The sequence below is a fragment of the Aquila chrysaetos genome, chromosome W (genome assembly GCF_900496995.4).
Source record: "Aquila chrysaetos chrysaetos chromosome W, bAquChr1.4, whole genome shotgun sequence".
NCBI classification, from domain to species: Eukaryota; Metazoa; Chordata; class Aves; order Accipitriformes; family Accipitridae; genus Aquila; species Aquila chrysaetos.
In genome coordinates this window covers 1,857,133-1,871,745 of record NC_054457.1, presented here as the reverse complement: position 1 = coordinate 1,871,745, position 14,613 = coordinate 1,857,133, and the positions used below count along the sequence as shown (strand labels likewise).

The window sequence follows — 14,613 nt, the reverse complement described above, 5'->3', positions numbered from 1 at the left end:
TGGCTAACTAATAAATGGAAAGGACTGATTATTTTTGTTTGTTTATTTGCATTCAAACCAACAGCTTTGATTTGTGTCTCTGATAGAAAACCAGAGCTGCCTAAACTGCTTCAAGCAGATTATGGATAATGTGGTTGGTATATTAATCCAGAGCTCTTGGTGGCTGTTGACAAGAATTTCTAGACCACTGTACTGTGTTTCCTTAACTTTCTATTTGGGATTTTATAGGGTATGAGTAGATGTTATTTGGGGATTTATATTCCTATTAAAAAAAAAAAAAAAAAAAGGGGTGTGTGTATTTTTCCTTTTGGGAAATAACAAAGCCCTAAACCAGAGCAAATTCATCTGAGTTGGCAAGAACTTGTATTTAAGATTGATGTGTCTATATTCTCTAAAAATGTGAACAAAAGCCACACTGCAGGAAATAGTATTTATATGTCTTAGCGGTATGGTGCAGATAATGGTTTGAACCCTACTTAGGAATATACAAAACCAAGCTTTTTGAATTAAACCCCAAGAAAACCTACCCTTAAATATGTAGTTATTTGAGTGGGGAGGGTTTGAGTTGTCTATTAAATGTGGCAGATCAAATACTGTATTATTGTTGCTTCTTCAAGCCTGTATGGTTTTCAAGAAATCCTAATATATACTCTATTGTTTAAAAAAACAACTTCTCTTTTCTAAAATACTTCCTCTTCCCTCAGTCTACATACATTACATTACAAATTAAAAGAAATAGTTTTAAAAGAGATGGGGATATTTATAAAACATAACAGTTTTTTTACAGTAGTGATTTAAATTGTTAATTATGGGACAGGTTTTCTCTATGTATTTCAAACTACAAGACATAATAAACCAGATAGGTACTCTCTATAGGTATTTAAATGATTAATTATCTTAGCATTAGTTTTAAAATTTATTTGTTTATCCTTTTCTAATATAAAAATAACTTTTTTACTTATTTGCTTCAGACTGTATTTGGATAGAAACAAGAAAAAAAATGCAAATGCACAATACATCTGAAAACACACACCCCGCCCTCCCATTTAAAGTATTTGATGTTGAATAAAGAAGAAACAAAAGCGATGAAAATGTTTTGTGTATATGACAGCTGGTAGTCTAAGCAAAGGAACATTTATGTAAGTTAGTTAGCTGTTAATAGAATTAGTGTTAGTAGAACTTCACAATTTTAGAAGTGGCAGATGTCATGTTGAAGCTTAATTGAAGCTAGAAAGCTAAAAATACTACTTTTTAAAAAAATTTATTTTTCTTCCAACTTCTATGTGGTTTCACAGCTTTCACCAAACCAGCAATTGGATGTTGCAAGGTGGGAAACTAACAGAGCAAAACAGAAATGATGTTCCTGCTGGTCTAATTGAGAAGATGATTGCTGGTTCAGTGCGTTGTCAGATCTGTTTCTGGAGCATAGCTTGGGACTTCCATAGTCCTGTGGCTTGGTTTTCTCTGTAACATCAGCAGCTAGGGTATATATGGAGATATATACTTAATTTGTAGTTTAAGTCTCTTCTTACAATGCTACCCCAAGTGTAGGTAGTCTGGGAGATCATGGTAGGATTGTAATTTTAAGATAGAATTTGGTTCAAGGTGCATGATGATTCATAAGAAATGCATTGCAGTCCTTGAGGAGTTCTGTGATCCAGTACTTCAGCACTTGTTTAAATAGATGTGGTGGGTTGACCCTGGCTGGGTGCCAGGTGCCCACCAAAGCCGCTCTATCACTCCCCCTTCTCAGCTGGACAGGGGGGAGAAAATATAACAAAAGGCTCGTGGGTCAAGATAAGGACAGTTTAATAAAGTGAAAGCAAAGGTCGCGCGCGAAAGCAAAGAAAAATTATATTATTCTCTACTTCCCATCAGCAGGTGATGTCTAGCCACTTCCTGGGAAGCAGGGCTTCAGTATGCGTAGTGGTTGCTCCGGAAGACAAAAATGCCCCCCCCAGCGGCACAGGGGGACGGGGAATGGGGTTTACGGTCAGTTCATCACATGTTATTTTCTGCCGCTTCATCCTCCTCAGGGGGAGGACTCATCACACTCTTCCCCTGCTCCAGCGTGGGGTCCCACCCACGGGAGACAGTCCTCCACGAACTTCTCCAATGTGGGTCCTTCCCACGGGCTGCAGTTCTTCACGAACTGCTCTAGCATGGGTCCTTTCCCCAGTGTGCAGTCCTTCAGGAGCACACTGCTCCAGCGTGGGTCCCCTGCAGGGTCACAAGTCCTGCCAGAAAACCTGCTCCAATGTGGGCTCCTCTCTCCACAGATCTGCAGGTCCTGCCAGGATCCTGCTCCAGCGCGGGGTTCCCATGGTGTCACAGCCTCCTTCGGGAACCCACCTGCTTCAGTGTGGGGTCCTCCATGGGCTGCAGGTGGATATCTGCTCCACCGTGGACCTCCATGGGCTGCAGGGGGACAGCCTGCCTCACCATGGTCTTCCCCACGGGCCGCAGGGGAATCTCTGCTCCGGCGCCTGGAGCATCTCCTCCCCCTCCTTCTTCACTGACCTTGGTGTCTGCAGGGTTGTTTCTCCTACATGTTCTCACTCCTCTCTCCGGCTGCCGTTTTCTCTCTGTCCCAACTTTTTTCCTTCTTAAAAATGTTATCACAGAGGCGTTACCACTATCACTGATTGGCTCGGCCTTGGCCGGCGGTGGGTCCGTCTTAGAGCTGGCTGGTATTGGCGCTCTCTCGAACACAGGGGAAGCTTCCAGCAGCTTCTTACAGAAGCCGCCCCTGTAACCCCCCCTGCTACCAAAACCTTACCACACAAAGCCAATACAATAGATTAAACCTTAGGTCAGGTACTACTATGGTTTACTTCTTGTCAGAGCAGGCCAGTGCTTCATCACAGGACAGGACATGCTGTGTATGTCCTGAGGGCTGGGGCTGGATTAGTTGTCCTGGTTTAGCAGAAATGTTCTGCAGGTCATAGCTTGAGTACCCTGGTGTCTGTTCTCATAACTTCAAATGTTAATGAAAACTACTTAAATTTATTTTTATTTATTTTTAAACACAAATTTAAATGTGAAGATTGATTGCCTGCTATGTAGCTGTTGATTTAGTTTTGCACGTATTTGTTATGCCATGCATGTTTATCTGTGCCAGTTATGTTGAAAGGTCCTTGGTGGATTGTTTGTGATTTGTAAAGGAAAATGAGCTGTGCAATTAAGTCGTGCTGTGTAAGTAATTGTCTACTTCCGCTACTTGTAAAGTTGTGATACAATTTATGTTCAAGTATCTCATGATCTTGGTAAAGTATTTCTCATACTGGTCTCTCTGAGGTAATGATTATTCCCATTTTATAGATGAGGAGTTCAAGTAGATCAAGTAACGTGTCTGTGTTGTGCGATTTGGTATACTACTTATATAGAACTTGTTTAGCATAACTTGCTTAGCATTAGTAGCTAAATTTGCTGAAGCCTTAGGCTACAGGCTGTGAACTTTCACCCAGATATGCTGAACTTTTACCTAGTTAAGTAAAAGAAGGCCCCAGAGCCTGTTTGAGCTGGAAGACAAGGAACCAAGGAAGGCCGTTACAATCGGCAGCTGACTCAGCAACCTTAGAGATAAGAGAAGAAATGACCTGCCTAGAGACAACGAAGGGACCCAATGAAGAATGGGAAGACCCCAGACCCTAATATTACTATTGGTCCAAACTGTCACGTGAGGGGTGGGGAACTGTCGTGGTTTAACCCCAGCTGGCAACTAAGCACCACATAGCTGCTCGCCCGCTCCCCTCAGTGGGATGGGGGAGAGAATCAGAAGGGTAAAAGTGAGAAAACTCGTGGGTTGAAATAAAGACAGTTTAATAAGTAAAGCAGAAGCTGCACATGCAAGCAAAGCAAAACAAGGAATTCATTCACTACTTCCCATCAGCAGGCAGGTGTTCAGCCATCTCCAGGAAAGTAGGGCTCCATCATGTGTAACCGTTACTTGGGAAGACATGCCATCTCTCCAAACGTCCCCCCTTCCTTTCTTCTTCCCTGTGTCCCCTCCCAACTTCTTGTGCACCCCCAGCCTACTTGCTGATGGGGTGGTGTGAGAAGCAGAAAAGGCCTTGACTCTGTGTAAGCACTGCTCAGCAATAATGAAAACATCCCTGCATTGTCAACACTGTTTTCAGCACAAATCCAAAACGTAGCCCCATACTAGCTACTATGAAGAAAACTAACTCTATCCCAGCCACAACCAGCACAGGAACTTAGATTATAAGGGTATAATTGCCCAGGGATTTCTTTGTTCGAGGTCTCTCTTTGGAGGCACCCAGCTTGAGCTGCTCTGCATGTTGGATAAATAAACCACTTATTTACTCAGCGGATTGGCAAGTCATCTTCTTCAAGCAGGAACCTACGGCTGAGCCCTGTTGACAGTGGCATAATTCCTGGCAGGTGGTGTAATTTCCTCAACAGTCTGTGCTAGAGCTAGAAATTCATCCTGATGCTTCTAAATCCTTGGCTGGCAGCCTAACCACTTAGGCTTCAGTTCCCCTAAGATGAAGGCACCCCAAACTGTGTTTAAGCCCTGTGACATGCTCTAAGAAACAATATAGCTTTTGGCTTCTTATCTTTCTGTTATTTCATGGCACTCAGTATTGAGGGTTTGCAGGGGGGGCAACCAGATCTCTCGATTCTAAGAGCCTGCTGAAATCCTTGTGTAGCCTGGAAGCTGCATGGGCTGTGCATCTCCTTCATGTGCTTCTAAGATGAAATAGGGGTTGCAGGTATAATTTATAATTAAATCAATTTCCAACATTGCCCACTTATTCTCTATTAAAAAAAATAGTTTTTCTATCTTAATGCTTACAGTAATGAAGATTTTGTGAATAAGGAACTGCCTCAGTTGCACAGGACTGTGTTCATTCATCCTGTTAAATGTGGGTTTTGTTGGTGTTTCTTGAATTGATCTCTCTTATCCTCTGGTGCTGTAGCTGTTCCTAAAAAAGAATATGCTATTTCTCACATAGTGGCTTGCATAATGTTGAAAAGGGGGGAAGTGATAAAATTCTACATTAAAGCAACTGTTGCTCATGTGAGTTTGTTACATACAATCTTTAATCCTATTATGTGAAATGATATGGTTATGAAGAGTGTAAGATTTATTTTCTTTCAGTTAAAATATGAAAAGCATATTTGCCTCTTTTAAAAAAAAATTTTAAATTTATAAAATAAATTTCATTTCCCTCCCTCACTTAAAGTTTAATTTCCCCTCCACACTTCTAATATGTTTTTTGTACAAATGGTCATGATGAGCTTGGTTGCTTAAGGCTGTTACATGTGCTCAGTCAGCCTGACTTAGCTAACCAATTGGAGTGGTACCCCATAAGCAGAGCACAGTCCTGCAGTGTGTGACAAGGATTTGACCTGACAGTTTTACAGTTGTGCAACACATGGAGGCTTAGAGCAACCAAAAAGGGCCATGACGGGCTGCATGGCAGAGATTTGTGCTGTTCCTGTTGCCTCTATGGAGAAAAATGTGTAATGCGCTTGTCAAGGAAAACTGAAAAGCTATTTTCTCTCTCCCTTTTTCTCTCTCATGCATTACTGAAGAGACTGTCTAGATGTGGAGCCATCTGTATTTTTAATTTAAAGATACTGACAAACTAGTTGTGTTTTTTATGAGGGGAATGTATTAATTTATTACTATTGGCAGCCATTTGATTTGTCTTTGCTAGGTTACTGTGCCTTTCAAAATGAGGATGCTTGCATTTTCAACTGTTAGACTAGTCTCATGTTCTGCTGTAGATTAGAATGGGACTTTTCCAACCTAAAGAGATCTCAGTGTTCCTCCAGAACAGATTAAACTCATGAACTTGTGGTAGCTCATGCTTATGAGTGGGCTGTAGCTTGAGAGGAGCTGAGGGGTCTGTATCTGTATAGTTCTGTAGATCTGGAAGAGCCTTATCTGAAGAGCACTCAGTGAATTCCAGGAGCTCTTGTTCATCTTAACTTGACACTGCTTTGACAAGGAGAATTTGAATCAAAGAGCTTTCAAGGAGCTATTGCCACTATGGTTGGTCTTCAGTGCTTTAGTTTTTGTCTTGTCACCTCCTTAAAGTGCCTCTTTAGTCCAATGTGGGCTCTTGTTTTTAATGAGCTTGTAGCATCTCCTGTTCACAGTTGAAATGCTTTTGGAAACAACCAGCTGGTAGGCACACTAACTGGTCAGTTGTAGAGAGAAATTCTGAACAACGCTTCTGTTCCTTCAGAGATGGATTTCAATGCAAAGTCTCCAAAATAAATGAACTCTTCCTTCTTGTTGTTATCTTTTGGGCTGTTTACTTTTTATTTGCTTAATCTGTGGCTTCAAAAACATCAGCTGGGAGGGAGATAACTGAGCCTGTCACCTCAAGGCAGCATGTGGTCTATTGTAAATGTGCTGCAACCGGGGGGGGGAGTTGGAAATCTGCCACATTTGGGTCTAGAGGGATCTATGGGCTAAACCCTTCCTTTTCTGCTTATAAACACAGATTGGGTTCATGTATCATTTTACAGACTGGGTGTTTAATAGGCACCATCCTAATTAAATGCCTGGAGCATTTCTCCTTTCTGGCATGGACAAAGAGGGCTCTAGAGAGCAGCAGAGGGGGGTGTTCAACAGTCTTAGTTATATGTTTAGTAGGAATATGTGATAAACTGTGCATCATCTCTCTCAAACTTCATGCAGTAATAATGTTGCTTATTTCTCAAGATGATGGCATTCCCTGTGGATATGTTGAACAGCTACAGTCATGAGGACTTGGAGAACTCTGCAGAGGACTACTTGTCTAACCTTCGGCGTGGGGATCCAAATTGTCCTGAATTCTTGTCCCTACCAGACCACGGCAAAGTAAGAACCAGCAAATACCTTAGTCCCAGTTTTCTTGATATACTTGTGGATTTCAAATATTTAAAATATCCAGTCCATAACTATTGAATTACATCATTATTTTAGCAAAGGTTTTATATTTTCCAAATTCCTGCTTGTGTGTTAAGCTCTACTTTTTTTTCATTCTGTAATTGGGTTTAAATTTGGGCATCAGTGACTATTTGCTGCTTCTAGGCAATGGATCTGTATGCATTAAGTAATTTTTTAAAAAACCCTTAAAATCTCAACTGATGAGTCAAACTCTTTTGTAAAAACACTAACTCACATAGTCACAAAAATCTATCATCGTAACTAAGGGGTTCATGATTTACTGAAGCTAACTGGCTCTCTTTGTACCTCAGTCCTTCAGTGATCTTCATGGTTGGGTTCAATTCTTGATCAGCAAGTTTCACTAATTTTAGAAGTGATTCTTTTCTTTTTATCTGAAATATTCCCTGCTGTTGTTGGGAGTTCTAGTAGAGGCTGGCTGTGACACTTCATGTTTTAAACACTTATCCCTTGAGTGATAAGTTAGTCAATGTTGGTTCTGTCTAGATGAGCATTTCTAATAGAACTAGTACCAATAAAAGCAATGGTGTGTAACTGATGAAAATTAAGTGAGCTGAGAGGACTCTCTGTGGGAACAAAAGGTCAGTGCTGCAGATTCCTTGGCAGAAGCAGAGTCTGGAGTACTTTCCTGCATTTCTGCAGGTGCTGTATACCTAAATATTTGTTTATATTAACATCATTGTTTGTGGCATAGCATATCATAATCTTCTTAAATTGGGTAAGCAAGTCTATTTAACACACCATTAATGCCTGTCTAGTTTTAATGCATTAATTAATTATTGAAAATGTGCAAATTTAAATATCAAAATGCATTTTCACAAAGGTTCTCAACTCCTGAAAGGTGGATTAATTTGACCCTTCTCATGTTGTTCCTGAGGGAAAGTCAAGCAGGCAAATTTGGAATTTCTAAAATGTGTGCAATTTAAGGGAAGAAAACCCTTTTGAATCCAACTTTCCCAGCTTGGCACGTTAGGGCTCATGTTAACAAACAGCAATTTTGCTGTGCCAGTTTGTTTCTGTGCCTGCCTGCCTCATTCTTCTGTCAGCTTTGATAGCTTGCGTAGCTGGGGCAGTTGAAGTGAACGTACTGCTGGCTCTTTGCACACTGTACTTCAGTTGTGCTCATAAATGCAAACTGCTGACAGCAGAGAGCTGTAACAGTATAAATTGCTGTAGCTAAATCTGCCAAAGCTTGAGAGTCAGAGCTCTCTATAATGTAGTCTGTCTTTAGGAAGAAAACTTCTAAAGTAAGGGCCAAGGTCTGATACTTGTCTTTTACAGTTAACTGTTAAGCACTCGCTTTTCAACATTTGTCTTGCTTACCCTGCTAAACATTCTCTGTATATCTTACTAATGTTGTACTAGCAAAAGTCTATTGAAGTATTGTACATTCTTGTTTCAGGTTCCTATTAGCTTGTCAACTGTGGGCTTCGTTCCTCTTTATGGTGAAGAGCAGACACACAAAGTTCTTGCTTTGTTTGCACCAGAGGACTTGTTCACAGGTTTCATTTTAAGATTCTAATCTCCGTGTGTGTTGCTGTTTCTTTTTCTGTGACAAATACATGTAACCAGGCTCTTGCTCATTCCATGCTAGTGTAGCTCATAACTTTGACACTTTTGCATTTGTTGTTCACTGCCTTCTTGTTCTCATACTGTGCTTGTTGTGGATTCATATACACAAGTGATAAAACATTGCTTGCTAATCAGAGTAGAACTGGACCCACTGAATTCAGAAGATATGTAGCAAAATAACATGGTGCTCATCTGAATCCAAGTACAACATGTGTGTCTTGCTTTATGTACACCTCGCCTCTCCAAAAGGAATTAATTGAGCATTCATAGAATCTATTTATTTGCCCATGAATTTAGATGCTCTTTATTAGCAGTGATTAATCAGCATCAAGTGTAAATTTGTCTTTACCTTCAGGTCCTAACATAGCTCTGGCCAAGGTGACATCTCACTCTTTTTGGGTTTTTTTTCTTCCCTTTCTCCCTTCCTTTCTAGTCCTTCATGTTTCCTTCTCTTTCCATATAATGCCATGTATATGATTGCTAAGTTTGCCACAAATACCTGTGGATCAAACTCTTCCTGATTGCTAATCACATGGCCATCAGCCTTTTTACATTCATCTGGCTCCCTAAAACTTGCACAGTTTAAATATCAATATCCATTAACAACCCAAAACTAAAATACATGTATGAATTAGACTCTTCTTGGTAGGCCCAGTTTTTAGTAGAAGGAGGTGTTAGAGCACAGTGACACAGTTCCTGTATGTCATGCTGCACAAAATCTGCATTTGGTTTTATTGTTCTCAGTTTTCAAACAAGTTTTGCACCAGGGAGCATTTGTGGTGGATTGATCTTGGCTGGCCACCAGGTGTCCACCAAACCACTCTATCACTCCCCCTCCTCAACTGGACAGGGGGAGAAAAATATGACGAAAAGCTTGTGGGTCGAGATAAGGACAGGGAGATCACTCAACAATTACCATCATGGACAAAAAACAGACTCGACTTGGGGAAATTAATTTATTACTAATCAAATCAGAGTAGGATAATGAGAAATAAAACCAAATCTCAGAACACCTTCCCTCCACCCCTCCCTTCTTCCTGGGTTCAACTTCATTCCCGATTTCTTTTCCCCCTGAGCCGCTCAGGGGGATGGGGAATGGGGGTTGCAGTCAGTTCATCACATGTTCTCTGCTGCTCCTTCCTCCTCACTCTCTTCCACTGATCCAGCATGGGGTCTCACCCACGGGAGACAGTCCTCCACGAACTTCTCCAACGTGGGTCCTTCCCATGGGCTGCAGTTCTTCACGAACTGCTCCAGCATGGGTCCCTTCCACAGGGTGCAGTCCTTCAGGAGCACACTGCTCCAGCGTGGGTCCCCTGCAGGGTCACAAGTCCTGCCAGAAAACCTGCTCCAGCGTGGGCTCCTCTCCATGGGTCCGCAGGTCCTGCCAGGAGCCTGCTCTAGCACGGGGTCTCTACTGGATCACAGGTTCCTTCAGGGCACATCCACCTGCTCTGGCATGGGGTTCTCCCCAGGCTGCAGGTGGATATCTGCTCCACTGTGGACCTCCATAGGCTGCAGGGGGACAGCCTGCCTCACCATGGTCTTCACCAGGGGCTGCAGGGGAATCTCTGCTCTGGTGCCTGGAGTGCCTCCTCCCCCTCCTTCTTCACTGACCTTGGTGTCCGCAGGGTTTTCTCTTACATGCTCTCACTCCTCTCTCTCCCAGCTGCTGTTGCACAGCAGTTTTTTTCCCTTCTTAAATGTTATCCCAGAGGCACTACCACCGTTGCCGATTGGCTCAGCTTTGGCCAATGGTGGGTCTCTCTTAGAGCCGGCTGGCATTGGCTCTATTGGACATAGGGGAAGCTTCTAGCAACTTCTCACAGAAGCCACCCCTGTAGCCCCCCTCCCCCTGCTACCAAAACCTTGTCATGCAAACCCAATACAGCACTGCATATGGGAGGGGCTGTATAGCACCACATATGTTGTGCTAAGGTAGTAAGAGCTGCATTAATATAGTGCCAACTAGAAGATGCTTAACCTGGTTACTACAGTGTTATTCCTAATTGTTTAGCAGCTTTAATGAATGTTTCTTTTTGGAATGTTAAGAATCTCTAACTTTTTATTTCCCCTTGTTTCTTTCAAGCTGTAGCCCTGCATCTTGCTGACCGGTGGTGGTCAATTGATGACATCTTGAGAACATCCATCCCTTCTAGAGAGGGGCTTCAGCAGGTAAAGTGCTCCAATATTCACCTAGCAATTATTCTTATTCTTCAAGATAATGGCAAGTAATGGCAAATAGCTAGTGTGTGAGATGTTACATGTTTTCATTTCATTCAGAAATGAGTTAGCTGTCTCATGTCAAAAGCAAGGTCAATGGGAATAGAGGAAATAGGTACTAGAGGGAAGGGTTGTGAAGACAGTGTCTAGAGAAAGGGACTCTTGTACAGTAGCTTCATATGCAAGCTATTTAGATGTTAATGATGTTAAGAAGAGTTTTTTTCCTTACTCTTTAGAACATAATATGTCTGATTGTATTGAAATGTCTTAGTAGAGTGGTACATTCTATCATAGCAGTACTTATTGGTTTTATCAGGAGACTAGTAAGCTAAAAATATTTAAAGGAACCTGTTTGATAGAGGCAAGTTGGAGCTGGTGGCCTGCAGTGGCAATACATGAGGCTTAGGAAAGTAAGTTGCCTGGTATCTGCTTTATTGGTCATCATTGAGCTGTGTTACCATTACTGACACCTATTTAGTATGGAGTTTTGTTTTCTTCCAAAACTGGAAACCTGTTTTTTTCCAGGAGTGTAATTCATATCTGGGCACTCATCTTTGATCTTTGTATTTAAATTTACTCTAGAGAATTTGGCATGTAGCCTTGTTTTCCTTGTGCTTCATAATGGTAGGATGGTGAGTAAATCAGGAAAGCTGAATCTTTTACAGGTAGGGTAGCTGACACTGGGCGTTGGGAAGGGAACATGGTTTCTCCATTCTTCCTTCATAGTGGATAGGATAGTGGTGAACTTGAAATTTCATATGTAAAAGGAACCCTGCAGAACAGAGAAAAGGATATTGAATTCCTTGTTTCATGTCACAGAAACTGTTGTAACTAGTTCTTCCACTGCATCATGTCCTGTTGTCTTGCCACTCTATCAGCAGTGTTTGAGTGTGCCAAGTCCTGCTACCCTGTGAGGCTCATAGTTTCTTCTTTGTAGGACTCCGATTACCTGCTAGCCTGGTGTGGTGGGTTGACCCTGGCTGGATGCCAGGTACCCACCAAAGCCGTGCTATCACTCCCCCCTCCTCAGCTGGACAGGGGAGAGAAAATATAACAAAGGGCTTGTGGGTCGAGATAAGGACAGGAGAGATCACTCACCAATTACCATCACAGGCAAAACAGACTCAACTTGGGGAAAATTAACTCACTTTATTACCAATCAACCAGAGTAGGGTAATGAGAAAGAAAACCAAATCTCAGAACACCTTCCCTCCACCCCTCCCTTCTTCCCAGGCACAACTTCCCTCCTGGATTCTCTACCTACCCCCCACAGCGGCGCAGGGGGATGGGGAATGGGGTTTACGGTCAGTTCATCACATGTTATTTCTGCCGCTTCATCTTCCTCAGGGGCAGGACTCATCACACTCTTCCCCTGCTCCAGCATGGGGTCCCTCCCGTGGGAGACAGTCCTCCACGAACTTCTCCAACATGGGTCCTTCCCACGGGCTGCAGTTCTTCACGAACTGCTCCAGCATGGGTCCCTTCCACAGGGTGCAGTCCTTCAGGAGCACACTGCTCCAGTGTGGGTCCCCCACGGGGTCACAAGTCCTGCCAGAAAACCTGCTCCCTGGGCTCCTCTCCACAGATCCGCAGGTCCTGCCAGGAACCTGCTCCAGCGCAGGCTTCCCACGGGGTCACAGCCTCCTTCAGGAACCCACATGCTCTGGCGTGGGGTCCTCCACGGGCTGCAGGTGGATATCTGCTCCACCGTGGACCTCCATGGGCTGCAGGGGGACAGCCTGCCTCACCATGGTCTTCACCACGGGCTGCAGGGGAATCTCTGCTCCGGCGCCTGGAGCATCTCCTCCCCCTCCTTCTTCACTGACCTTGGTGTCTGCAGGGTTGTTTCTCTTACATGTTCTCACTCCTCTCTCCGGCTGCCGTTTCTGTGTCTGTCCCGCAACTTTTTTCCTTCTTAAAAATGTTATCACAGAGGCGCTACCACTATCACTGATTGGCTTGGCCTTGGCTGGCGGTGGGTCCGTCTTAGAGCCGGCTGGTATTGGCTCTGTTGGACACAGGGGAAGCTTCCAGCAGCTTCTTACAGAAGCCACCCCCTGTAACCCCCTCCCGCTACCAAAACCTTGCCACACAAAGCCAATACACCTGGGAAATTTGAGGTTGGCATGCTGCTATTGTATGTGGTGAATGTTTCCTAAATCCAAAAATAGTTCTGAGTTAAATTCAAAACATTCCCCCCACTACCCCACTCCTAGCACAGCACGTCTCTCAGCTTTTACCCGTTGGATTGGGAGTGACATTGAAGTCGTGAAATATCCTCTATGGTAGTGCTTTATACTTAACCTATTGCTATGGCTTCAGAGCATCTCCTAGGCCTTAAACAAACCCCAGAGCTTCATCCTGCTTTAGCATTTACAGCTTCTCTTGACTCCGTCTGCAGCTGTGTTAGCTGGCGACCTTGAAAAATAAGGTCCCTGATGTGTGAGTATCAACTAAACTGACCACTCTTCTAAAATGTTTTTCTGTGTTTCCTTAGGTGAAGTCTGTTGGAGAGAGGGTGGTTCTCTATGTTCTGAATCGAATTATCTATCGGAAACAAGAAATAGAAAGAAATGAGATCCCATTTCTCTGTCACGGTAGCAACGACTATGCTAAGATCATGTGGACAAAAGGAGAGGCTGTTGGGTTCTATTCTGTTAAACCTACAGGTAAAACGTGTGTATTGTGGGATTTGAGGGGGGTAGAAGAGGGGGAGATAGGGAGCTTATTTGAAGAATATTGTTTAGTAGACTTTACAAGCCTTGCAGGCCTAGTGAGTTGGTGTTTTCTTAAATTGATAAGAAGTCAGATTGCAGTTAAAATTTCTGGTTTAAATGCTGATGTCCTTTAGTAATCTAAGAAAGTTTTTAGGTTTCTTCATATTCTACAAAATTGATTTAAAATTGTAGAAATGAAGTATACCTGAAAGCTTTTTTTTTCTTCTTTTTTTTTTTTTTTTTTTTTCTTCTGTAGAACAATTGTTTACTGTTAGATTGGGCTATGCTTTGTTTTTGGGTTTTGTGTGTGTGTGTGTTTTGTTTGTTTGTGGTTTTTGGGGTTTTTTTGTGTGTTTTTTTTTGTTTGTTTGTTTTTGTTTTTTTTTTTTAACCTAGCTCCAGAATGCAGAGATTCTGTTTATCTGAAATGATTGTAGAATCAGATGTCATTATCACTTAAACATTTTATAGCATTACAACATAGAAACTTTGTTCACAGGCACAAGATTCAGCTATACTTGGTGGTAACAAAAAGAGATTCCCTTTCCTTCCACACATGCGTTCCCTCAGAGATTACAGTTTAGCTAGCAGGTTTGTCATTAATGGTACAGGTTTTCTGTTGTTTTTCTAAAACATTATAATTTCCCTTTAGTTATTTTGGACTTAATTGTGTTTTTCAATTTTTGCTGAATAAAATTTGGTATTTGAGTAGGCTGTTTAGCACGTTGATAGCACTTTGTAGAATATCAACTTTTGGATCAAGAAGAAACAATCTGGCATTTTTGTTTTATCTCTAGAGGGGGTTAATGAATTCAGGATTAATGATGGTACTGGAGGCTTGCTGGAGACTTCCCCCATCCAACATACGTATATACCTTTGCAAACTGTTAAAAATGCAGTAGTAAACTGTGGATCACTGACCTATTCTGGTCTGGCAATCAAGATAGGAAAGCAACCAGCTAATTTGTTCTGATTGTCTTTTGTTATCTTTTTGTGGATTTTTTTTTTTTTTTTAAAGAAATGATACATTGCATAATTTGTATAATTCTCAGTATTTTTTTTAATGTAAAAAAATGCTGTAGCATGGTGGTCACAAAGTAGTATTTGCATTGCAATGGTTTTTGTTATGGCCTTATAAAGCTGGAAATTAGAGTAGTGGTTCCATTTTTAGTC

General features: G+C 42.2%; 1 protein-coding gene across 2 annotated transcripts in view; it reads left to right on the top strand.

The window, feature by feature from the left end:
* LOC121232406 (soluble lamin-associated protein of 75 kDa-like) overlaps nt 1-14,613 on the top strand; it is a 42,797-nt gene that overhangs the window by 6,590 nt on the left and 21,594 nt on the right. For both annotated transcript variants that reach the window (XM_041121216.1, XM_041121217.1), the window contains exons 2-5: nt 6,704-6,841; nt 8,331-8,430; nt 10,590-10,675; nt 13,221-13,392. In XM_041121216.1, the coding sequence (XP_040977150.1) occupies nt 6,704-6,841; nt 8,331-8,430; nt 10,590-10,675; nt 13,221-13,392 (496 nt within the window). The remainder of the gene's footprint in view (nt 1-6,703; nt 6,842-8,330; nt 8,431-10,589; nt 10,676-13,220; nt 13,393-14,613) is intronic.